General features: G+C 41.3%; 2 protein-coding genes across 2 annotated transcripts; one reads left to right on the forward strand and one right to left on the reverse strand.

The window, feature by feature from the left end:
• Positions 1-27: 27 nt before the first annotated feature.
• On the reverse strand, positions 28-4254 carry LOC124197377. The gene is made up of 17 exons (XM_046592818.1): positions 3989-4254; positions 3832-3908; positions 3471-3756; positions 3339-3395; positions 3199-3280; positions 2919-3120; positions 2648-2820; positions 2395-2581; positions 2039-2334; positions 1828-1968; positions 1504-1764; positions 1255-1441; positions 1031-1193; positions 848-960; positions 646-782; positions 465-581; positions 28-391 (listed from the first exon to the last, which is right to left on the reverse strand). Exons 1-17 carry the CDS (start codon positions 4086-4088, stop codon positions 250-252), a joined length of 2721 nt encoding a protein of 906 aa, XP_046448774.1. The 5' UTR covers positions 4089-4254; the 3' UTR covers positions 28-249.
• Positions 4255-13278: 9024 nt separating this feature from the next.
• Positions 13279-15484, forward strand: LOC124196656 (homeobox protein goosecoid-like). The gene is made up of 3 exons (XM_046591813.1): positions 13279-13952; positions 14161-14609; positions 15057-15484. Exons 1-3 carry the CDS (start codon positions 13409-13411, stop codon positions 15249-15251), a joined length of 1188 nt encoding a protein of 395 aa, XP_046447769.1. The 5' UTR covers positions 13279-13408; the 3' UTR covers positions 15252-15484.
• The last annotated feature ends 11749 nt before the right edge of the window (positions 15485-27233 follow it).

The following is a 27233-nucleotide window of genomic DNA, read 5'->3' on the forward strand; positions in this document are numbered from 1 at the left end:
ATTTTCGTAATGGAGCTAAGTGTGGAATTCGATAAATATGAAGTTTATTTAACCACCTCCTGAATATAATTTCATTTTTAGCTTGTAATTAACAATAGCGTAAATTGCAAAAAACACATTTGCAATAAAAAAATAAACAATGATTCAAAATTAAAGAATAATACTGTCCCTTCGAAATCAGTTCCACTGTGGAATGCGCTACTAGTTGATTGCAGATGGAATGATTTTTAAACATCTATAATCAACATTCTACAAATCTGATGTATCGACGTTAGCCAAAAGCCGTTGAATCGACGTGTTTAGTGCTCCAATTATATTATTCAATCCATTAGAGGGGTTCTGATATTGCTGTACCCACAGCTGTTGAAAACGCTCGGTTAGACTAAGCATTCTGAAATGGAAAAAACACACAAATGAAGAATTAAGTAACAGAACAAATATTTCTTTTATGAAAAAAAAATTACTTGTTAGCTGCATCTGTTCGTAAAGTTGGCGTTAGGTTAGCGACACCCAAATTGATGGCAGCCACACCCATATTGCTATTTGGGTTGCTCCCAATGGTGAGAATTCCCCTCAAAATACTACCATAAAAACGCAATTGTGGAAACATTATCATGTCATAAAATAAGCACAAAAAGTTCTTACCGACAAGCCAGGAGAAGGAAATCGGCAGAGAGAAGGGCTTGAACAGCAATTGTCTTCATGAAATAATGACGACCTTCTGTAACAACGGTTGCTTCAGTAAGCAGTTTGTGCCATTTTTTGGTGTGGCGAATAGTTCGCTACAAATAAATACAGATAAATTGCTTTTTGTAAAGAGTCATTAAATTAACCAAACTCAAGTTACCACAACGCATTCCATATTGAGGTTATCTACATTAACACTGTCGGGATCTAAAAGCAAGCGGTAGTGAACAGATCCTTCCTTTGGGGGTAAAGAAGGCGGGATGGTGGCAGAATCTGAAAGAGTATAAATAAGAAATTTTTTCGGGGAAAAGACCTATACAATATTTTATTTGGTATCTATTACCAAATGCATTGGGAAGATCAAGTTCCCCACGAGCGTGACGAAGAAGCCAAGTTTCTAATCGCCCCATCTCGACAATTGCTACTCCGACTGAAAAACGTTTGTCGAGTGGTTCATTCAAAACCCACAGTGAAACAAGTTCGCCCATGGAATTTTGAATGTAGTCCTAGAATTTAATCAGTTGGATGTATGATTCTTGGAATGAAGAATATAATCACATATTTTACCCAATGGATGGAATGATTCCAAGCCAAGCCAGCCTGTAAAATCCATCCTGGCCAAGCAAAATGTAACGATCCTAAGGCCACTGAATCAGTCCATGTTGCTACAAACGATCCCAATGCTCCTCTTTCTACAGCAGCATGCACTGCATGAAGAATATTGGCTGAAGCTGCATCTGGGTAACCTATTACACTTCAAAATTCCATGTTGTCAAAAATGACAATTCCTAATGAATTAAATTAGTGCATATTTACCTATCCCATGAAGCAGTTCCGGCACAGAAACACAAGGCAGCCGAACTTTCCCACGCCGACTTGGATTTGTCATGGAAATTATAATCTGCCTGGAACCCATACTCAACCAAGATATGGCCAAAGTTAAGGATTGGTTGAATTTGCTTCTCTCTCAAGCTATTTGCACACAAAAGCCATGTTATATCGGGTGAACTACCATTCAGTAATTCGTAGTTAGCTTCGGCAAGAAGAGTTGTTAAGCCAGGACCAGCATGAAAAAGCCTAAACAAAAATAATGCTTAAATTTGAAACCTAAAAAGAAACGCAAAGATCTTAGAGCTTTACTTGGTGGATGGAAAACACGCTTGGGAGGTGACGACCAATTCTTGTAGCACGCGTGGTTCTTTACAATCTCCTTCCACATCCAGGGCTGGTACTAGTTCCATTCCTCGGTCCGTGCAATAACGATCCAGGCTGATAATTTCACTGCTCCCATAATAAAACCGATTAACGCTGTTAAACAATTGCAAAATAACGTGTCGTTTGTTTGAAATACATTTTGGTGTAGGGCCAAGGCCATTGTGAGCCTCCGGAGGTATTGACTCGACTGTAGAGATGAATTTGATTGAGTTTCATAGAACGCCAAATATCAATCATTGAAAATAGCGAGTCGAGAAGTGGGACGCGGCCGGCCGAACTGACATCAAGCAGAACTGCACGCATCCGCAGCGAGGGACTATCCTCGATGTGGAGTGGGGGTAACTGACCATCATCAAAACACAGCACGATAAGCTGTTCTAGAGTACTCAAAGCGTAATGCAGCCCTTGTCGGTCGGATGAAATGATGGATATCTGAAATGCGGAAAAATCATTTCAGGATTGTAAACGAATTTTCAAAATCAAATTATTTACTTTAGTAGGTGATATTGTTAATCGATAAGATTCGCTACTAGGAAACAGTTGAGACTTGACGCAACATGTCAATTTATTCTCGTTATCTTCGGTCACTTCTGTGTTATTGGGCTTCACATTACCGATAGTAGGATCGATTCCGAGCAAAGCAAGTTGAGGTTTGTGCACATCCCAGATATCAAGTATACTGTAATATAAAATCATGTGAACAAGTTAACACTGAATTGATTTAGGTTCTGAAAAATTTTTTTACTCGTGTAACGGAATAGAACAGGCGACGAAAGATATGTTCCATGACTGGTGAATTTGGAACGGTTGACCTTCCAATTGTTGTATTTGTTTTGGTGGAGGCCAAAGCCAATGTAGTCGAGCATCGGTAATCACTGGGCGTATGGGTGTGCGTATAAAAGGCAAGGAAGTGGCAATCTAATCAAGAAAAAAATTGTGAAGGAAAAATATGCATTGCAAGTGGATGATATTTTAAGTCGAATTTTATTATATATGGTAAGAAATTAGAAATTTACCTCATCGACACTAAGCGCACTCTCGGTTCCAGGTGAGGCAGGCCCAACTCGATAACTTTGTTGAATATTACCATTAACATTCCCATTTATCTCCATTGGAGCTTTAGGGGACATGCTATTTTCTTTACTGGAGCGAGCAAGAAGATCTGTTAGCGGTGAATCGGGAACAGCCAAGTCTATGGCAGATTTCCCTTTTAAATGGCTGAATGTAGATAAAATTTCATTTAAAATTCACACTTGACAGAAAGCAGTTGAGAAAATAAATGTCTGTAAAACACACCTAGTTCCTTGAACGAGAAAATTTACGTCCGCGCCCATTTTTATGAGTAGATTAACAATATCATAATTTCCTGCTTGAACAGCTGCATAAAAATATACATATAAGTAATGCAGATTCAGAACATTAACAGATTATCAAACCTTCATGCAATGGAGTGAGTCCTTTTGCATTAGCGCAATCCAATATGGTTCCTTGTTCTATAATGAAAATATAATTCTTGTAGCAATGAAACATTTAAAATTGATTTACTACTTATGGAAATTTTTTTATACCTGTGAGAAAATGTATTGCTTCTTTATTTGAAAAAGAAACTGCCCAATGCAGAAGGGTGTTTAATTTTTCAGAATTATCTCTAATATCTGTTTCAATGGCTGAGTAATACAACTTTTCCATCATTCCCATATCATGGCTAGCGATAGAAGCAAATAATGCATCCTTGTATGCAGACCTGGTGTGTTTGTCGGCAATGGCAGATAAAGGCTTTTCACCCTTAATGTTAACAACTGTAGGATCTGCTCCATAGTTTAACAAAAGTCTAACCATATCTGATTGATTGTTCTGTGGAATAAATTATGTAGAAGAAAAAATCTAAATTTGAATGTACAGAGGTAATAAGTTAGCTTAATTGAATACCTTTGTAACTAAATGGAGAAATGTTCCATCTTCTCTTGAACAGTTTAAAAATTTAAGAAATTCCTTTTCATCCCAATCTGTATCATAAATGAGAAAAGCATGAATTCAGAGATAAATATGGGAAAAGTGAAGTGACACCCGGCCACTATGGTCAAACCTTTTTTTATTGTGTCGATCACTGCTTTCAGAACATCTGTTCGGTGGGCTTCAATAGACGTTTTGACACTATTAGAAGCTTCATCTTCGTCTATCTTCATAATAATAATTAGCCTCGGTGATTCTGTTAATCCACAAATTGAAAGGATAGCAAAAGTTTCGATGTTTTGGGAGATTCGCCACGAAGGCAATTTCCCAAAAAAATTTTGTATTTATTATTGACACTAACAACAACGTTGCCAACTGGCAACTGCTTCCCGTTCAACGCCCCTTGGGGGCTCGAATCCGAAAACTTTTATCACAGATATAAAGACCACTCGTCGTCTTTATCTATGCTTTTATCATGGGCATGGCATGGAGAGATAATGTTCAAAAGAAATGACTACCTTGCGACAATCCCCATTACTCGTAATTGGTATCGTCAAAAGTTACACTTGACTTGAATTTGTGCCAGCCTAGAAATTGTTTTTAAATTTGAAAACGCTTAACTGCTGTTGCTATTCAGTGATCATTTACATTAAAAAATCATTTCGCATCACGAAATCATTTGCACATCTTATGTATTACCCGCGCGAGCTTCTAGATCTTTTTAACGGAAACCTACGACCAGTAGGTTGTAGACCGAGCCTCAGAGTGCTGAACACGACACGACTATCACGTTTAGTTAGACATTTGTTGGAAATAATTTCCAACGTAAAACTATAGAATAACAAAAACTATAGAACGTAAAGCTATAGAATTATACTGTTTAATTCAAATAATTTCGAAATAACAAATGAAGTGAACTTGAAATTTATTTTATTTTAAAATTCGATCGTCATACAACAATAACATGTTTTGATGACATATGGATCTCAATTGGTAGCTGGCCCGAACGTTTAGTAGCCTATCGGATGATCGAGTCCTCGTAATTAGGGGGATATTCATATTCCGGCGGCAGATCCGGGTAAATGGTTTGATACAGTACATTTTCTGTTTCTTCTGTTGTTGTTGATCCGCCTGTCGTCGCAGGTGGTTCGTGCAACGAAGGTGTGGGGGGTGGTGTCAGGTTTGCGGGGACTTGGCCAGTTTGGGATGTTGGGTCGTTGTTGACTGGAACGTCATTCCAGTGACATGGAAGTGTTGGTTCTTTTTTAGTTTTCTGCCAAAAACTATCCACTGCTAACCACACACAAGCTACAGCGAAGCATTTTAGGTAGCCGGAAACAAATTCTTGGTCGAAATTTGCAACATTATCTGAGATGACGTCGTATCCAATTACCACGGTGAAGCCTATAGCGACTGTCAACTCGAACAGTGCAGAAACTATCTGATTCCTCTTTCGCCACTTTCCCTCCTTCTCCCACTTCCAGTAGTAAATGACTTGTAGTACCGTTGCAAACATCAGGTAAGCTTGTACTGCAGCTAAAGGGGGCAGCGCGTTGGATAGGGCCGGGATCCACATTTCAGGAGGTGTTGTGCATGTAACCAAAACAACCGGGTTCCAATCTTCAGGATGACTGTCGGGACTGCACAGGAGATCTAGCCCCTGAGGTTTGCAGGCGGCTAGGAAGTTTGGAGCCAGAGTTTCAGTGGGGCCGTTGTTCACCCACAGCCAGGCGAAAACTGATCCAGTGAATAACGATAAAAGCCATAGCAGAAGTTGAAAGAAAAACCGTATGATGGATTTCTTTTCTGATATTTTTCTGAACATGAAGCTTAAGATGATGAAGCCACAGCTAGCACCTGTGCCAAATTTGATACCATTTTTCGCATCTCTGAGGGATATCCACGGGAACTTAATTTTGTCGTCGTTGCATGTAACTTTGATTGGTTTGTTCATATCTGGTGGATCAGCAGGTTTATGGACAAAACACAGCAAAAAAATCCACACGATCAGTAGCATTAATACCATTAGAAATGCAATCACATCTTTGTTGGATGATAAGAATTTGGTCGATTTTGAAAAAGCATTTTTCACTTTAGCGATGGGGATGACTTTTGAAAATGCGTTTTTGACTTGTTCGAATTTCGTCATGGTGAATTAAATCGAGTTTTAATTTGATGATTATCCGGATTATCCGCTTCGTCTAGCGGTCGTATATATGCCCTTCGTGCATGGACGGAAACTTGCTCCGCAGTTTCTTAACTGGCCATTTATTCTAGATTTTGCAATAATCAACTTGAAAAAATTATTTTCACATTTAGTGATTCGTTAACTTACAATTTTACTCAATAATGTTCTAAAAAAATTACTATTTTAGAAAGGTAAAACAATTAGCAATCCTATAACTCGAATAATTTGTAACGTCCAAAACTTTGTTCGAAGTCAGTAATTCACATCTTTCGGATTTGGTTTGTAAAATGAACTTATTTTTTTATATTTTGTTACGTTTAACTCTTAATTCATGTCAGTGATTTTCACACCAAAAATCGTGAAACATACAGGAGTCATTTCCGCCTCTGTTTTAGAGACCCAGAGAGATCCCTCCCTGGGTATGGACGGGTATGGAGAGCTCTCTCTCTACTACCCATAACTACTTCTTTTCTCTACTAACCTAATCTCTCCATACCCATGCTTTCCGCTACTAGGTTTATTTGACTCGACCGCTCGAGCTCACGCACATTAGCCTTTCATGACTCTCAGTTATTTTATTTTAAAAAAATAAAACAATCTGAGCATATTTCGGGTATTTTCCATTAGTCGATTACAGCGAGTCATACCACGCCATTAATACTTCTTATGTAAAACTAGTTTTTAGTTAAAAAACAAAACATGTACTACTGCTTGAATATGATTAGAAGCTTACTTGAAAACGTAGTCTGTTTTGTTTTCGTTATTTTTAAATGCATTTATTTTTTCAGACGAGGATCCAACATACTAGAAACTCATAACATGTTTACATATTGGACGTCTATTTTAGGATTTTTTCCCGTATGAATGAACAAGTTCCATACCGAATCGGATGAATAATAAAAAACACACTCAAACATGTTGGACTGAATTGTATATATGTGACTTTAATACGTTTAAAACTTTCACATTCGGCCCAATCCGCATCAAAGCAATCACCATGCAGGCATTTTCTCTTGAGTTGCGATAAGAATCAAATTTACAAAGCTATTAGCAAAAGTGCAAAAGTCAAATAATAAAACAGGACACACACACACACGTGCAGTAAACAGCCGGCCTTGTGCATTGTATATATCTAGGCCTCTACTCTCTATACTATCCGTGTATATATGTGTGGTATCCAGCCGCCCAGTTGGTCCATCCTGTTTCAATATTGGCTTGGCAATCAGACGAACGGCTAACAAGACTATCTGTTAACCAGGGAGGGAGGGAGGTCATCTAGTACATAGATATACCGAGGGCTAAAAGGGTTGTTAAGAGAATGAGGTGACAAAAAAGCCACAGAGCTCCAAACACACACATGTCCTGCTGTACAGCCCATCAGAACACAGCTGCGCTTGATCCCCCCTTTCCATTTCTTGGGGCTGGACAACTTGACTGGGCAGCTAACAAGCACATTGTTGGCCGTGTGTGACGATGGGAGGACACGGAGTGCAACAGTTTGGAAACCAGAGAGACAATCAACACCACCAATGTGTGCCGAGTGACATCCAAATCTAACACCCACTAAATCAACATTGACTCAAACGTCCACGACTAAAGTATAGACGCTTGCCTCTACACCTTATATTATATTGCTAGTCTCGTATATATATAAGCAACTGAAATCCTACATCTTTACGGCACACAACACACAAACACAAGGCCGATGGCGATCCAATATTATTCGGTTGAGGCCCTCATTATAATGCCATTATTCTAAGTCAATAGGCACAGACGTAAAAAATGCTTTTAAACTAATATACGCGCCTCAATTAATTAATGGGCTCAAAAAGGTTAAGGGGGGTCAATCGCCTATCCATCATCTGCTGATCGCCTGTGAATTGCTGAATTGTTGACGATGAGGTTTTAAGCCCAGCAGCTAGGCCAGTATAAATAGACGTTTAGCAGAATCTTTTTCTTAAACACATGAAATATTCCACAGCAAGCGAAGTTCTAGCTGATCGACCACGTGCCAAAATCTTGGTGGTCAAATACAATCTGTTCTCCATTCGATCATTCACAACTTGTGTGTGCACACAAAAGTAAAAAGTAAAAAAAAAAAAAGGTTTGACTCTTGTGTGTTAGTTCTCTCTGTGAAGCTTAAAATAAGAAATCCCCAAAAAATAAAAGTTGATTCCATTTACTGGCTGAAAAAAATAAGGGTGGATAGGCAGCCATCATATATGCTGGATGACGGCCCGGCTATCTACTATACCTTGTCGAGCTCCTCCTGAACTAATAGTTCTTTGGTGGTCGACCATATAGGCCTACGTCCTATAGACTATATCCTGGAGAGTTTTTGTGTTCGTGGGTGCTGCCGTGATGACCGAAGGAAAATCCCAGTATCAATGGGGAGTATATGGGAGCTATTGTCAAAGCGTATTGAAGACTCTAGGGGTCCAGCAGCAAAGAACCGCACACAATGGGTACAGTGTGTCCACCCCCACCAACAAACTAAAAAAATAAAATAAAAAAAACTGGAACTTGTGCCCGGAGTAGCAACAGCACTCAACGCCCAACCAGTGAAAGATTCTTTTTTTCTTCCATCCATCCGCACCTGTGCTGCCCTTGTTGGCATATTGGACGCCTATGCACAGCTCAGTGTATAGCATTGTTATATTAGCTTATAGGCCTCTCCTATAAGGATCTATTCAGATCTATGGTGCTGCCTTGTACACGTGACGAATTGACTCTTGGCGATGGATGATGGCTGTGTTTGAGCGTCCTAATGGGATGACAACAACTAGACGTCCGCTCCTCCCCCAATGTCCATTCTCCATTCCACGTCAACACGTTTATCTGCGGTTGTGGTGATGGGTCGCGGATGTTGGACGGGTTTTATATTCTCAACTCGGCACGTGAGCCGATGGAACACTTGTCGATTTATCACCAACACACAGCCAATTTCATTGCTGCAGAGATAACCTACACGTGCCAAGAGACTCGGGTTCAAGATATATGGTCCACAGCTATCGTGTTGGGTGTGGGTCTCTTTTGTGGCTTATAATACACAGCACAGAAAATCCATTATCGCCGATCCATCATCAGGATCGATCAACATTGTTCCGATTTCTTGTTTTTTTTCTGTCCTTTTCTTTGGTTGGCAATGATAAAATGAGACTTTCATTTTTAGCGATTCCCAACCGAATAATTGAAACCCGATGAGAAGCCTCCAACGTTTCGAATTAGCCAAATCAGCTGCTGCGGTTTATAATTAGATTGGCGGAAATAGCTTGATTTCGGCCCTGAATGCATGAAACCAATAAGTTGTGAATGTCTGTTGTACGAATCGCCTATAGATCCTTTTCGTTCTAACATCCAAATAGATTAATTGAATTTACAAATCATATATACAGCCAAACAAGTAAGTCAGATAGCAGTTATGGAGTTGTAACCTATGGCAAATGCCATTAGGATCATATAAATATAGCAACCGGGATGAGCTTTAAAGCCCATATGGTCATCCAATAAAAAACAACGGGGGGCCCAGCAGAAAGAGGAAGCCACACACTGGCGCCAGAATAATGGTCGTCGGATATTGTGCAGCAAGAAGGATCAATCACGCACGAAGTCGTAGATTTAATCCCCGTATAACCTGTCCTTTATTAGATCCTTTTTTCGGGAGAAGTTATATACACAGCTCACGTTATTCTATGAGCAGTGCGGATCAACGGACAAAAGAGTATAGGCTACATCGATGGAATAGTATAAGGCATACGGTATGTGTATATCCCGTGCGTACGCATATAGTCGGGCCGTCTAATCCCAGCACGAGAGGATCAGGATCAGGACCCCGTAAGTTAATTATTCAGATTTGGTGCATATATCTATATAGACGCAAATTTGGCGTGTTGAGGAATGTCACCCAAGTACAAATATTATAAAGGATAAGCTGTCGCAAAATAAGACCAACAAGGCGTGTCGCTAGAGCTGTGCCCGCTGCTGCTGCTGGACCTGCTGACGGCCATGTGCTAGAACAAAGTAACGGAAGTCTGTCAAAAGGCTAATCCGTTGATTCCCTTTGTTTTAGCCGACTATAGAGAGAATGTGTGTGTGATGACGGTGTGTATTTCGCTATGGTGGATATTATAGCTATACAGCTAGCGGCAGGGGTCACAGATGACGTTTTCTGAATTTCCTGATTCTTCCTCGCGTCTTACGGCCTGGCGCGCTCCTTTTGTCGTCAGCTCCAGCACTCAACTCCTTTGAGGCTACGTGGTGTATAGATTAGACCGTCATAAGCCTAGGTGCATTTTGGGCGGTGAAGATATATCCCCCCCCCCCACCACTACCACCGTCACTTATGACGGCGCTAAAAAGTAAAAACTCAAGGGAGAATTATTTTTAATTTAGTGCGCGTTTGGTTATCACACGTAGCTGATAATCGGTCATCTATTTAGGAAAAATGATCTTGATAGTAAAATTTTGAGTATAATCTGGCGATGAAACAACGTTTCTATATTGCTGATTGTTGAAGTTTCATTCAAGTAATTCGAAAACCCGTGTTTTGTTCCCAATCGAAAAATCGACGTTTACAATTATTTCGCTACGAAAAATACTTTGGTTAGCATTTTTTTTTATTTTTTTGCAAAAGGTTCGTTCTTCGAATGACCGGATTTGTTAGTAATAATGGCGTCGAAATGATCAATATCCTGTTTGTTGATAGCCTAATCAAAGAAAACTGATTTTAAAAAATGTAGGAACTCGTCGTAGTATCTCCACTTTCATTATAACAAATTATAGTGCAATTTAACGCAGATGATTTGTTTCATTGCCTTTTATTTCCTTGCTACTTCCAGTTTTTGGCGATAAAAAAACATAGATTTTACCAAAAATAAATTAAAATAATTCTTCTTCAATGTAGCTATTGGCCTATTTCATAAGTCACCCCTACTATTTGTGGATGCAGAACAAAAACTGATTGATATGTTTCTGTATATGTAACTGTAATAACAGACGTCAGCAAAGGAAAAGGAAATCCCTTATCCGGCGCACATTAAAAATCAAGAACCTCTGATGTGAAAGTAAAAATAGCTTTCCAACATAGCCACCACATGATATCTTTTATGGAGCAAGCGCTTGTAACGCGTTCAATAAAACGATTATTAAGCCAGACAAGGATGGGCCAATAGCTGCTGCCAAACACTTAACGAAAATGGTGATCGCGAGTTGAAATGTTCCATAATATATCGATGTGTTTACGAAAGACGGGTTCACCAACCCCGTCACTCACGGGCATTCCAGGACTTGCCTCCAGCCTTTGAAATAGTGCATACACACCTTGTCAGCAAGAAAAAATACTACGGAGGATTTTTATATACTAGATGTGATTATAATTTAATCTGCAATAAGGCAATCATGAAGTCCATCGCATTCAACTGATTTGCGACATCCGCCATTCCCAATAATCTGCGCACTAGTTTATCGACCATTTTTATTTTATTTTTAAAACCTGTCACCCGATTTGTATATTGCCACCGGCCAAATGCGTAGACCTTTCAGACTTACGGAAGTATCGCTTAATGGCCATCGATTTTTGCCCAATCTGTCGCTCGACCCTGATGCACGTGCAAGAACAAAAAACACAAGAGCAAACCCATACGCGTCTCTGGTGTTTATACGAGAAACCTATGCAGCATATAGCACCTGGTGATGGAAGGGCACCTGGATGAAAAACACCTAAAAAAAAAGAGATGGACCGCGCGCAAGTGGCTGCTGGAAGATTTACTCATTTAAGACAAGTGAATCTCCCGAGACATCACAGCCATTTTCTTCCAGTATAACAAGGAGGAGGCTGTGAAGGTGTGAAGTCAGGTAGGCACTGAAAACCCCCAAAAATAAAAAGACGGAATTTGGCGAAATTGCCTTTTATTTCAAAAATATTTAAAAAAAAGGGAAAAAATTGTGGCCGGTGTCTCATCCCGTCGAGCGAGGGAGACAGCCTGGCGACAAAACACAAAAAGCCAATTGTTATTGGGTGGGAAATTCCGTCTGCGGCAGACTGCATGTCGCCGCCAGTTTTGGCTGCAGCAAATCACCTTCCGCGCCTGGAATATAATATCCACCTGGGCTTTTTTTTATTCGCGTCTTTTGATTAGCTTAAATGCGCCCAGTAGTCCCACCGTTTTGGCCTCTGGAGGAATTAAAATAAAAAATAGAAAATAAAAAAGAAACGCAGGCGACTTGATCCCATTGTCTTTTGATGGGCGACAGCCAATGACATGCGCATTTAGGCCTACACAAGTCAGTCGGATATTTGACACTTGCCGAACGCACTCTGCTGCTAATACACGACGCGAGGAAGTTGCTGTTGGACGTAATTTTCTCGCTTCCTTTCAGCTAGCAGCACTCTTGCCGATTAAATATTGATAAATCACTTATAGAGTCTAGCGCATAATAACTGTATATATATATACGCGCGTGTGTATAATGTGTGTACAACTCTGGGTTGTAATTGAATTACCTGTGCCGGCTAGAGAGAGATATAATATAATCGTGAGAGACATGGCTTTATATATACGTGTGCTGCTGTTTTGGCTGGCGTTATTGAAACCCATGATGTTTGTTGGACCCGAGGATTTAGACTTATATTATATGCGCGCATATAAAGACGATCGATAATGCCCTGATATGGTAATCTGATTATAAAAAAAATTCCCGGCGTCGTCTATATAACGTGTCTAGTAGTATGTAGCCTGCTGCCTACCTATATGCACGGTACACAGGTGCGACAATGTCACATCGGCAGTCTCTCTTCTCTCACACACCGTATAGCCTTGATTCATAATTCAATTAGAGCTTCAATCACGGGCGCAGTCCTATAGATTCGATTCAATTTTGCCTCTTTTTCTTTTTTATTTCTCCCCTATTTCTACCAAATTTTTCGATCATCCATTTTTAAAGCCTGGTACTAGGAAAGCAACCCCCCGAAAAATATTGATATTGATGTGACTATAATATAACCGATACAGTTCAAGGGCCACATTTTTTTAGCGGCTGGTGCTGGGTGATCTGATGGCGTATGTGTGGCTAATTGAGCATCCGCTTGGGACCTTTGGTCGCGGAGCGAATGAAAAGATTTCCGACCAAAGAGGGGGGCGGAGTCCCAGTAGAGGAGGAGCCTCTGTGTGTGTGAGTGTGTGTCTGTGTATGGGATGTAGGTAGGTATAAAACCAAGGTGAGTTTTCTCAATGTCTAGCAGTCAGTTCCTGGCAGAATAAGAAGTGAGTCTTCCATATTTCTTGAACAAACTTGTGTGGCGGTAGATCATCTCAAAACGTGTGCAGCACAGTCATCAGAATATAATAACAGCAGAGTATTAGCCAAATGGCCGGTTCGATTTCTTTCGCGCCCAGCAGTGTTCCACAAGTGTCCGGCTTGTTGAAAGACCGAGCCTTAATCAAAGGAGGACAGCAACAACAACAGTCACCTCCGTCGACCACCAGCAGATTGATTTCAAAGAAAATGTCGGCCACAACAACAACAACAACTACCGGCGTCCACAATAAGATGGGCGACCATCACCACCACCAGCCCGTCAACGCCATTAGTCGCAAATCGTCCGTCTTCACCATCGAAAATCTCCTGGCTCCCAGCATCAAAAGTCCAGCCTCTCCGCCGGTGGTGGTGGTGTCCAGCAACAGCCTCAACCGGGCCAGCACTTCGCCCAGCAGCGGCACCTCTCCGTCCGCCTACAGCCCATCAGCCGAGCTGGTCCAGCAGCAGCAACAACAATTCCACCAGCAATTCCATCACCATCAGCAGCAGCAACAGAATTTGTTCTCCGTCGTCGGCGGCGGCCACCATCCGCACCAACACATTATGCCGCTCAGTTTGACCGATCCGGCTGCTTACGGCTACGCCTATTTAGGTAAAATTTACATATAACAACAAAATCGTGCTGGGCACACCATGCAATATGGTTATTCGGCCTGTTTCCCGTCTAGTAATGCGATTAGAGAGAAAGTCATTTCGAGACGGCCGAGAATCCTTGGAAACCAAAATGTCGATCCCATTTACGAAAGTCGGCCAGAAATAGCCGATGATTTATTCTAACATTCTTTTGATTTTAAAAATAGGAATGCTATCGGGACATCCTGCTTCCGGGTTGTATCCGCAACATTGCGGCGTCATGCAGCAGCAGCAGCAACAGTCGTCGTCGTCATCGTCGCCTAATTTATCTGTGATAGCGGCCGGCAATAATGGCGGCAGCAACGTCGGTCCGACCTTATTCTCCGTGCCTCACCACCACCACCACCTTCTACCACACCACCAGGGATGCTGGGCATTCCCGTCGCATCACCACCACCACCACCAGTCCAGTGGCAATTCCAATCATCTGGTCGTCGGCTCCAGTTTGGCGTCGATGACGACGTCGAGCGGCAAGCGCAAGCGGCGCCATCGCACCATCTTCACCGAGGAGCAGCTGGAAAAATTGGAGGCCACTTTTCTCCAGACGCACTACCCCGACGTCCTACTCCGCGAGCAGTTGGCCCTCACCGTCGACCTCAAGGAAGAGCGAGTTGAGGTTAGTTTTTGTTAAATCAAAAAATCTGTTTTTATTATTTATAGGCCTATATTTGCGGTTAAAACAAAAAAAAGAGGGGAAAAATAGAACGCGGGATTAAATGCGGATTAAAAAAAGAGACTTGTGCTGCTGGAACATGGGAATCGACTCAGCCGCGATCTGCTACTCTTTTTTTATTTTTTAATATTGTTGTTTCAATGAAGCGCCCGCCGTATTTTGATATGCGACGCGCTTAGCTGTTGGCCGGGCCCCCCTTTTGTTTTCCTTTGGCCGTCTCTTATAATCTGAATAAAGTGAGCCGGATCTACTATCTCTCTAAATCTATTATTGTAGGCCAGCAGTTGACACAAGATTCCGGATTTTTTTTATTTATTATTGATACAGTGGCTTTATAGATAGACGAGATTTGGGTGGAAGATGAGCTAATCATTTATTTATTTTCATCAGGTTTGGTTCAAGAACCGACGGGCCAAGTGGAGGAAACAGAGGCGAGAAGAGCAGGAGCAGATGCGGGCCAGACAGCAGAACCCCCACCAGCACCTCGCCGGCCATCATCGCTCCTCCTTGGTCAAAGACGCGATGCTGGACAACGGAGACGACCTCTCCATGGACATGGACCTCGACGCCGATCTCAGCGCATAAGAGACAAAAATCTGATCATTGAGATATGCCTATACATAGATACAAATTTGAATGTATTGTGTGTTAAATAACTTCAACTTGTGTGTCATTTTATTTTGTCAACTTGTTTGTTCCTTTTTTTTTTGAATTATTATTAATTTTGAATGGCTTAGAACCGACCAGGATTATATCATGTATTATCTATATTATCATGTGCAAAGCATTATATATACACTTGGTGACTTATATATATACGAAATTGGATCTTTTATATATAGTAGAACCTTATTTAGATCTGATTCTTGATTCAGATGGGCCAAATATTTGTTTGGCTCCCTATAAAAATCTACCGATTGAAACCGAAAAATGATTTCCAATAGTCAAATATTATAGCTACTACTTATTCTATTAGGTATAGCTATAAGTAGCAAATAATATTTAAAAAAAACGTGATTTGATATTTCTCTCTCTATTACACCGGCCCACGAAGGATATACATTTATAGTCTCTTCTCTTCTTACTTGTCATGCAGCATTGGCTGACTGCCACTGCCACTGCACCGGGGCTACTAATCGGCTTTGAGCCCCGGAAAGTAGAAGGTGAGTCAAGAATCGATATAAGACTTGTTCAAAGTATATATAAAGAGCGCTCGTCGTGTTGTCGCCGTTTTGTTTCAACACACATACGACTAAAGAGAGTGGAGGACATCGTAGAAATCACAATAAGTAGCGACGACTCGTAAGAATGTGGGCGGCAACTCTTGAAACAAAACAAAAAGGTGGGAGGATCTTTTCGGATTTCTTGTCTAAGATATTAGAAAGGACATTTGGTCTGCTGTTGTACGCGTCTACTACTAGCTATACTAGCTACTACTACTAGACATAGAAGAAGACTTGGCCGGCCATGTTTGGCCCAGCGACACCACACATACATTATAAACTATACACAGGCATTAAGTCTAAATCTTGAAAATGTGGAAAGCAGAGGGAGACAGACGATGGCGGGTCAGTTTTGGCCGACTTAGTGAATAAGGGGGTGTCTCTTGTAAGCCTGTTAACGGCTTAGAGTACTACTTTGCGTGAGTATTGCATCAGCAGCAGCAGTAGCGGACAAAAAGTGAACGGAACAAAATAATAATGTTTGGTCGGAGAACTCTCTAAGTCTTAATAGTTTCTCGGACAGAGTTAGTTCAGGATATCAGGGAAGCCCTGCGGCCGTTCGACCGGTGACCGCATCATCCACCTTCAAAGTCGCGTCGTGATTTCTACCCCCAAATCACATTAGTAATAGTCGTGTAGAGTGTGAACAAAAACGCGTCATCTAATATTCTATAATAATAACAAAATGGAAGCCACCAAGCAAGTGAAATACAAATGAATTTGCAAAGTTCTATTGTGTTTGATCCAATTGATTGGGGATATTATTCTTCGCTTTTGATGTTAATTCAAAAAATGATTTACATAAGCAATGATTAATAAATTGCCCAGCAACTGAAACAAGTATAGAGCGGGTCATATGCGTGTGTCTAATGTTTAACGGGAGCGCGACCTTATAACCGTAAGTCTAATGAGTTTATTTGGATTTGAAAGAAAATCTAGAAAATGGAAAATAAAAGACGGGCGTCTTAGCATTTAAGCTAAATTGCTGTTGATGGAATCGCTCTTCTTTTCCCGCTCCTCCTCGGCGAGGTTCGTTGAAAACGTTGATTAAATACTCGACAGCGCATTTCTACGTCTTCTCCAACCCCCCTTATGCCTAAACAGGCTTCTCTTATTCCCTCCTTTCTCTTTCAATCTTCTTATAACACATGTGCGCACAATATATTAAAGGAATCCATTATATAATATAGTCCCCCCCCCCCTCCATCCAGAAAAACGGGAAAATCCGTTTGTTTTCACCTCGCAACCGGGCCGTCTTATAATTCTAATTCCCCAAAAAACGTTCGTTCACAGAAATAACCGCAGCGCGGACGACAATTCGTGTTTTTAGGCCTATATAATTTACGATCACACGCGCTCGTTCATTTCCTTTCGCTTCTGACCGTGCGATTTTGCCTTCTTTTTTAATTTTATATTTTTCCACCAGCTGGGCAGCGCTGGGCAGCAAGAGAGAGGAGGAGCATCAGGTCATCAAGCGGATGACAGCAAACAATTGACGCAAACTATTTGGACAGTGAACTTTGTGTTGAGGAATGTCGAGAGCTCGTCAAGCTCAAACTACCCTCCTAGAACATGGTGGAATAATGCAGAAGAAGCTACTGTTTAGAGGCTGGCTGCTGGACAACTATTCGTTCACCTTTTTATTTAGAAAAAAGAAAGAGAAGCTGCTGGCCAGCAACCCAGGTTATATGGGCACACGCGCGCTTATATTCCTCCGTTTTGAATGGCCACCCAGTGAAGAGCATAAGAGCGTGTGTACATAATGGTTCAATGGGCAGAAAAAGGGCGTTGTTTCTTATACTTGTGTATTGCTCATTTGAGTTAGACACGACAACGACGGGATGCTGCTGGAGTGCTGCTGGATTCAACAAGCAGGTAGGCCACCAACGAATTCGTCGTTCCTTTGATTCACTTTGTCTCTTTTCAAACTGTCGAGAGAGTCTTGAAAAGGAACAACTGACGTCCAGCAACGTTTGATCTTACACAAAGTGTGGCGAAAAAGAACGGGCCGTTTTTTCCCTCAACAAGTCTGCACGTCCTCAAGTCGATTTCTGGCGATTTCTTAGAAGATAAAAGCCACCTGACCGTTTCAGCTTTTCAACTTCTTATTCTTTTATTTGTTATTTCCCTTCACCTGCTGATGTATACATTTCCTTATTTTTTTTTTTGGTAGGGGTTATATTCTCTCGACGGAGATTTGGACCCGTCAGCATCAGCAGCACTACCTTTCTCCGTCCAACCGCGATTGATGTTTCTTACATTGTCAAATAGTAGGTGACTGTTGAGGAACATTCACGAGCTTCGAGTGTTTACCAGCCGGCCAGTCTAGACTCCAGAGACTTTTGTCTGTGTCATTTCTCTGATTTCTCTGTCATTCTGATGCTGCCTGTTTATTATTTCTTAATGCCGTTTAACTGTTTAAGAGATCTGTACTATTACAACAACAAGGGCTTCCCGTTTTGCCCTCCAAAGTGAAAGGCGCCATGACGACGCGATCCAGAAACCAATCAGCGAAATGGCCGACATGAAATCAAAATCAAAAGGTTCTAGGCGATTCCGTAGAAAATGCATCAATCGTTGGCGAATGTAGAACTGCTATAAAAAATAGGTGCACTACATTATTATTAGAGATTGAACCGGCAGGAATGACGTAGGTGGAAGCGGCGATTCAAAGCGGAAACCATACGACTCTATACAACAACTTCTGTACATATACGATCCTGTATTAGAAATATCCTCCTACATAGCTATATAATGCTTTAGCAGCCACACACAGAGCGTTGACGATTCATCAAGTGTGTTAGATTCTCTCTCTTGTGTGTGTGTACGGATGGAAAAAGCCTTAGAGAAGCTGCTGCGGCCAAGGGGAAATCACAACCGGGCGACGAAATGAAAAATAGGAGAGAAACTGCTGGGCTGATGCTGGAGATTGGGAGGATGTTGTGCGCGGGATATGAAAGTGCCAGGATCGTAGCCTACACACAACAAAACAGAGAGCCTTGGCAACTAGCGATCGACGGCCGTGCGTGTATTTGTGTGTGTGGTGACCTTATTTACCGCTTTGGCTGCCGAGAGTTTCGGCACTGCTTAGTTAATCTCCTTGTACGGATTCCTCTCCTCCTCACTCCTGCTGGCGCTCCTTGATTCTCCCTGGTAGCGCGACGACACTGCAAAGGATTCCGAATCTGATTTAAACCTTTGCCAAACACAACCAACATACTAAACACATACACACACAGGCTGTAGCTACGATATAATAGAGAGAACTGGCGGATGTATTCTAATACACATCAGGATGCCGTAGGAATCAAAGCCAACAACATTTCGTGCGCACAGAATATACACGACACACAAGAGTCCGCTGTGTACATTTTAAACGACATACCCACACACACACGAGAGCTAATAGAGGGTCTATTATTACAGGCCAATAATATAGCCGCGGAGGAAAACCCGTGCATATGTCCAACGGTTTTGATGATATTTCGGTTGCTGCGAGGTTAAGATCAATTTGTCAAATTGAACCAAATACAAATCTGACACTTTGGCCATCAGCCAACAGCAGTCACAAGTTTTGAATGTGAATAATAAAGTGTCGAAACTAGGATTTTCTATGTGTGTACGGAAATAAGCTAGGGGGATTAAGAGGGAACTGATATGAGAGTGGGCAAACATTCCTCAAAGTGGATAGGCGTGAAATTGTTTTTCAATTTTATTTTTTTGGTTATATTCCAGTGGATTTAGACTTTTTTATTCTTTACTTTTAATTCTTCGGCGTGTTGAAAGTCCGTCTCTCCTTTGCCGCTCGGCTCATCCGGCCAAACAAATCTCAACCGAATCTCGAACCAGCGCGCGGTACAGCTTTTAGGCCTACATGTTGTGGATTGCTGGACCATCACAGAGTGCTGGACCTAGCCGCCGGATCATGTTCGAATCGAATAAAACCGCTTAAGGAAACAATTGGGAGAGAAAAAAAGACGGAATGAATGTACTATATACGTGTATAAGGGAAACCGCAGCATATATGCATGATGGACAGCATTATAGCCGGCTGGATGAAAGTGTGTGTTGGGCTCTGACCCACAGCCCGGCTTTTTTTATTTTATTTTCGAGGAATTAACCCCCCGTCGAGGCCTATATCTATCCTCTCCGAGCTGGATATAAATATATATCTACCAGGGCGGCTTCCCTTTTATCTATTTCCTCATAGATTTCAATGTTGAATGGTGGTGAGCTGGCAGAAGAGACATGTGAAGTTTTATTTACCCCAACTATTTAGTATTGTTTTCCAGGGGGGCAACAGGCGTATATATATTCTGTTGCTGGTCCTGCTGGACTATACTCCTGCTGCATGGTGTCCCTGTGTAGTATATAGGGCCTATTGTGTTGTTTCTTTTTTTTTTCCTGGTTTTGTTTTCTTCGGTTGTCATCAGGTCAGCTGAGGTCACCTTCAACAGTTTACCCCCACGGCTTTTTATTTTCCCCACCGTGTGTTTGGTCCCGCCCGTTGTGCTATAATCCTCTCGGTTCTTAAGCGAGCTTAAAGATGCAGCCGGGCCTGTATATGTACCGTCAACCCTATATAGCCGGCCGGCCCGGATCATTTATAAAACTATGGCCGCAAACGGTCAAAACTCTCAGATTTAAGGATCGCCCGTAGAGTCTGAGTTGGTGCTGGGCATAGTGTGTGTGTGTGTGTGTAGAATGTTAATTGAAGATTATTCATGTGTGTGTAATTTCTCACATGTATCAAGTTGGTAATACTGGGAGGGGGGCGGGGAGGAGAACCGGCTGCTCCTGGTTGGCCAGCTATATCCTGGAGGATATATCATTCCATCCCTTTTTTCTCCAGTCGATCATCACTAAATTCAACGATCGTGTGTAGAGAGCAGATGATCAGCAACATACTCTAAGCTGTGTGTCAAAGATCTCAAGTTAGGGGTATACTATATCGACTCAGCACAACTTTGAAAATATATACAGTATACGTTTAACCCGGTGAATTTGAGCCGCGGCTATACCCCCCAGCACCTTCGAGCCGATAGATAACGATCCGCGCGACCTGACAAACGACAAGAAAAAAACGATAATCCCACGGATTATTTGTATAAAGCAGACGAGGATTGAGATTAGCCTCTTTTTTTGTTCCCCTCTGTCAATCTCTCTTGTCGTGTACTGTACTATACACAACCCTGTGTGCGTTATCATGTATACAAGCGCTTATTGTGTGTATGTGTGTGTGTGTCACCGTGTGTGGGCATCGGAAAATCCCGGGCTGGAATATAATAATAAATCTCCTCTCGTCATTGGATGGAAAGAATGGAGAGGAGAGTGATCAGCTGTTGATCCGTTGCTATCTCTAACACAATGCAACGCTGATTCAATCCCGCGTATGCGATCAGAAATAAAAGTATTTACACGATCCCCCATGTACAAATTTCGACATCCATCTGTTTGCATGTTAACAAGCAGCGATCCGGCCTGTACCTTTCAAATCTCACATTTATGCAAAACACACACATCCAGTTATCAATTTGATAAGCCTATAGTAATATTCGAACTTGAAGTTAAATGGATTGACGGAATCTTGGTTGTATGTTTGTATTGGAAATAAAAAATTTTAAAAATAGAAATCAATTTGTTCATTTGATTCTGAACAAAATAAAATTTATGGCATTTCTCTTGCGGCAGCCGACATCGACGAGGGTCTTCCGGATGACGAAGGATAGATCCGGTCTAAAATTTTGAAAAATAAAAATAAAAAGGCGCATTATAGACTGTGTATCAATGTGTACCGAAAAGGCCCTCGGCATAACTAACAATACATGAAAAAAAAGCGGTTGAGCCGTATATACGACATGTTATATAGGCGACTGAATGAAATAAAAAGATAAACAGACTCGACTCACAATAACAGGAGAAGAAGAAAAAATAAAAATAGACACACACACACACGGAGCACAACACCGGAAAAAGAGATGATGATGCCGGAGCGCGGCGCATTTGTCCGTCTATTGTAATCCATTGTAGCGGACACAAATATCCTCCGAGTGAATTGAATCGAGATGTGATAGAAGAACATCACATCATATCCCCATGCTGTGTATATCATACCGGGGACAGGAATTCAGCCCGCCCCGTGAGTTACTATATAGGCCAGCAGTTATGGCCATGGCCAGCATATGAGGTGCGATTTGGGACCCACAGGATGGAACGTATAGGAAAAAGGAAACAGAAAAAATGGTGCGCGCCGTGTACAGACAAGCGGCTTAGTTGGACCTACACGACAGTTGGACATTGTTCAGATGCAGTTACGCCTGAAAGTTCAACAATCTTTCCAATAGCCGAGAGAGAGAGAGTGTGTGGGTGGGGGAGGGACCCCCTCAAAGACCACCCCACTCGCTCAACAGTTTCCTTCTTTATTCCTCTCCATTTTCATACCCCCAGCGACAAATTTAACTTTTGGGGCGAATATATAAAAACTGTACATATGCTGACAGGCTGGTGTACAGTTAACATCTCGGAACTAGTCCAGCTATAATAATTACCAAGTGATGAAACAAAAATCTTTACTGATTAGAATTGGTGAGGTACTAGTCGGACTACTAACAATATTAATAATGAAAAGACTGGAACACGTGTTTACAGTCTGTTAAATCCGTGATAGGCCGGGCCCGAGTGTAGAAAAAGGACAAAGAAGAGATGGAAGACGGCCCTTGCTTCCTTATTCCTTGTATATGTACTACAAGACACACAGGAGACGAATTGGCCCACCCTATAGAAAAATCCCCGCATCGCCGGAATACCTCTTGTTCATTTTCATTTTCGTTCCCAAATAGTAGCCTATATAGAATTCGGGGCTGCTGCCATGAAGGGATGTATTCAAGTATATACATATTTATATTGATATACAAAATACAAAGATATGTATAGTTGTATACACACACACAGAGAGAGAGAGACTAGAAACTGATCAGAGTCATTCATAACCGTTGATCCTCTTATAAAGCACAGCGCAGACCCCGCGTCCAGTCCAGTCTCGAAACACACATTCCGCCGACGGATTTATAGTACCTACAAGATATTCCTCTGTTATATAGTAGTAGTAGCTTACTCAGTATATCCTTGTGTGCAGCAACCTATACGAATCGACAAAAATGTCCCAGTCGGCACAAACGTCGCACGTTTCCGGAATAATAGGGTAGGTCTTTCTGCATTACACATCAAAGTTGGACCAACCCGAATTGGGAAACAATTTTTCTAATCCCGATGCAATTGTACACCGAGAACTCTACAAGAATCCCGTATAAGGAAACTCCATTGGATCCTGCGCAACGTTCTATTGAACACCGAGTCGAAATGACAGCAAATTTCGAAAACTTGCAACCGTTCCCAAAAAGTGTGTTATAGATACTTTCTTTTTTAGAATGAATAGCTGCTCAGAGACTAAGCAGTCAAACATGTTGTATAACGAAAAAGCTCTTTTGATCAAACATGTCAGATGCCATTGAACGTTTTCTTCGTAAACTCTCGGCCGAAATAAGAGACTTATTGGGCGAAGAAGACTTGTTTCCGATTTGCAGTCGGCATATCACATAATAAGTCTGTACAGGAATCCAAACAACAACTCTCTCTGACGTACATTTGTGCCTACATTTGTGCTTCAGTTTTGATGGCCAATAATTCGTTTACTTTTCTAGTGCTTTCTATTCATCAGGGATTGTGACGAGAGTCACTAGGCGATCAAATTACTAGTGAAACACGAGCTGTTTGTCAGCTCGGTTCACGACTTGACAACTTTTAAATGGTTTAAAACGTTAAAAGGGTTAGATTTAGTAATGTTCTTTAGGTATTTCTTGAATTATTCCGGTTGGCGGAGCACAAAAACCTGGGCGCCGCAGTGCTTCCAGCTATTTATACGGCCGCGTCCGATGTACCGGTACAAAAGGAAACTACCCAACGACATTTTTTCTCGACATTTTAGTCGACAGCAGCAGTCGGTTCCTCGGGCGACGCAATGTGCACGTGCCATTCGTTTCCTTGAATGGATCGTGGAATCAATTTGAAAAAAATATTTTATTGGCCGTTGAGCAATCGTCAATGAAACGAGTTCAATATCGAAAATGCAGCAGCGGATTATGCAAGGAACTATAAGATATGGAGTGTGGCACAGAGAGAGTTCGTCTCGTGATCCTTGACAAACATCTGAGCTGCTGAGCTGATTGGAGTGAATGCGACTGCGATCCTCGACTGGCCGCTCAGAGAGAAAACAACCGCCCACACAATCGGCTTTTCGAATTATCCACCCACTGAGGAATATCTACGCGCTCCTTTTCTTTGCTCCTTTTTTTTCCCCCGTCGCAATTTTTTTTTTATTGAAACGAAAAAATATTAAATAAAAATATTAATTCGTATGTTTATATCTAAACTTGTATCCATGGCGTTATTTCATCTGAATCAATGGAAAGAGGAAAATCAGACAGCATCTCTACTCGCTCAGCTTGAACCAATCCGATTGACCAAAGCGCTTTTTCTCCCTTCTTCATCACGCAAAGTGCTCGCAGAGGACGTTCACGTCGGCCCGACAGCAACCAGACGGACACAACACTAACCCCCCTTATAAACTTAATTCAAATCCAACCTCTTTTAATCGCCAATCAGACAAAGAAATCACCTGGATAACAAGCAAAAGATTCATCTCTCCATTTTTCCAAATGATGTATCGAATTTCGGAGCAAGTGCCCACGGTCATGGATGATTGATTGATTGATACAGTTTGTCGATGACAAGCACCAATTGAAATCGAGACCAATTCAATTTCGCGTATACCTTTCATAATCACCCCAAATAATTTAGTTTTTATCAGCCAGGAGATGGGGGGGGGGATTCCCTTTCGTAACGAATTTCGATCCAACTATAGCATGGCGACCATTTGCCAGCCAACCGTCAAACAAAGCCGTCAGTCAACCAATCCAATGAATCGAATAATGTGTGCCAACTCCCTTGTTAGTCCTCCCATCAGGTATTTCCCCCCTCTCAAACGGTCTCTTTTGTGTGTCAAACGCGCGTACCGAATCAGCCATCAGCTGCTACTCTTCTTCTTCATTCACAACAAGGGGAAGAAAAAACGAGAATTTAGGAAAAAGAGAAAAGGAAAAAAGGTTAATGCGCAATGTTGAAAATGTGTTCAACGATTCACTGCTGTATTTTCGGGTTCGGTGACATGTCGTTTTACATCCGTTTTTTAAATCTTTCGTTTAATCAAGTGTAAAGGGAGGTGAGAGACAAAGAAGGGAGGGGTATAAGGAAGGAGGAAGTTGAGAGGGATCTCATCTGGATACACAGATATCATATAGGGACAAAACAATCGAACACGTAACCAAAAAAAGGAAAAAAAAATATTTGAATGAAAAAAATACTAAATAAAAAAAAAAAATCCCAAAATAAATAATAATAAAAAAAAAATGTGTTGTTTCGACTTTGGATACTAGGAGGATTGGGATGTGATCATGAAGGGGTGGGAGGAGGGATTGGATGTTTAGCTGGTGGTCGAATGAAACTGAAAAAAAAAAAAAGTGAAACGATGGTTGTTAGCACACTGAAGACGCCGAGGCGCTTATTTCAAGAATGAGCAGCCCGTTCTTAAGAAGGTGGTGGTTGCGACACCGAAAAATTAACGCATTTTTACCAATTTTTTTTTGTTTTTTACTTTAATTTTTATAATCGATTGTTCAGACATGGACAATTAGTCCGATTGGGGGTTTATCTAATATAGAGAAAAGAATCAATTGATTGCGATGGGTGAAATGATGACGGAGAAAAGGGATTTCCCCCTATGTGAAGCAAGTTGGGGGTGGTGATAGGAGATAGAGAGGGGGTGGGTGGGTAAAGGAAAGTGGTGGTAAAGGGATTGAGGTTTGGGCCCAGCTCCTCACAGAGGACATAGAAGTGAACCCCAATTGTATGACCCATCGAGAGATGAACAAAATCACCAATCCCAATTATTTCAATCAGTTACGACTGGACGACGAACCAAAGAAAATAGAAAAAAAAAAAATTAAAATAAAGAAAGAAAGCCACAAAAAAAAGAAGAGAAGAAAGAAGACAAAAATTACAAGTACATAGCGCAATCACACACGACATAATGTTTTTAACCACAAACGGGCTATAATCATTTCATACGGAAACTCGAGGTGTAATATAAAGGAAAGCGTCAAAAAGTGACAGAAGCGGTGATAGCCGAAAATCATTGTGACGGGATGGAGTAAGTTGCCATAGATCAGCAAAATGAAACCGGAGGGGGGTGTGCTCGTATTTGAATTTTCCAAGTGATCCACCGTTACTTATATGTCACAATCTTTTTCTTTCTAGAAAAAAAAAAACGAACAAACCAAAATCAGAAAAAGGACTGCAAAGTGCTTCCGGGTGATGACAGACTAATCATAATGATGATGGGACTTTCGTCAACTGAGAAAAGATCGTAGTTTGGAGCTTGGGTGGTATTCTTTTCTTTTTCTGTTGAAAACTTTCCAGATTTCACTTCAAAACGACACACATTGGCGCACGCATACACTGTACTACACCACAATGATTTGACTGATGACTTTACAAGCCGGTTGTCTTCGCGGGGGCAAAAAATTAAACAAAGTGAAAAATAAAGAAGAAGAAAAAAAAATTGGTATAATTAATAAATTGTACGAAAGAAGATTCCCCGGCCTATTCTTTAAAAAAGAAACGATACGACCCCATCCTTGTTCGTGGCCACAGTCCTTTCAATGAATTCCAAGCACACCGTGAAACATTAAATGATGCAAGCGCCACAATAAAATTTTTATGACAACCAATCTACAGAAATGACAAAATGTACAAGATTATTTCTATTTCATCCCATGTTACCCAGTAGCAGTAGTTTAAGCAGTACGACTGAAAATGTCAGTGATCGTTTTGAATAAGAGCGAACGTGATCAACTGCCCCAACAATGCAGCGTTGCTACAGACGAAAAACGACACACACAAAGCAACTCGTATACTTCGTGATCATGAGGTTTGAAACGATTCATTTACATACCTTGCAAACAATAAGATTTGACTGAAGCTAAATCCGATAGGGCATGAATTGAAGTAGATTTCAACTGAAGTTGATTAAGTGACCCAGCGAAATTGCGTGCTTGATTTGACTGAAAAATTCGAAAGACTTTCCGCGCAATTTGTACATGCGTTGCTGATGGTGAAAACTGGTTTGAACCGACTTTTTCTAATATAATAATCGATTCACGAAAACGAGAAAAATCTCACGAAAACATTTTTCCCACTGACAGACCAATACTGTAAAAGAACTGTAAGT

The sequence above is a fragment of the Daphnia pulex genome, chromosome 7 (genome assembly GCF_021134715.1).
Source record: "Daphnia pulex isolate KAP4 chromosome 7, ASM2113471v1".
NCBI classification, from domain to species: Eukaryota; Metazoa; Arthropoda; class Branchiopoda; order Diplostraca; family Daphniidae; genus Daphnia; species Daphnia pulex.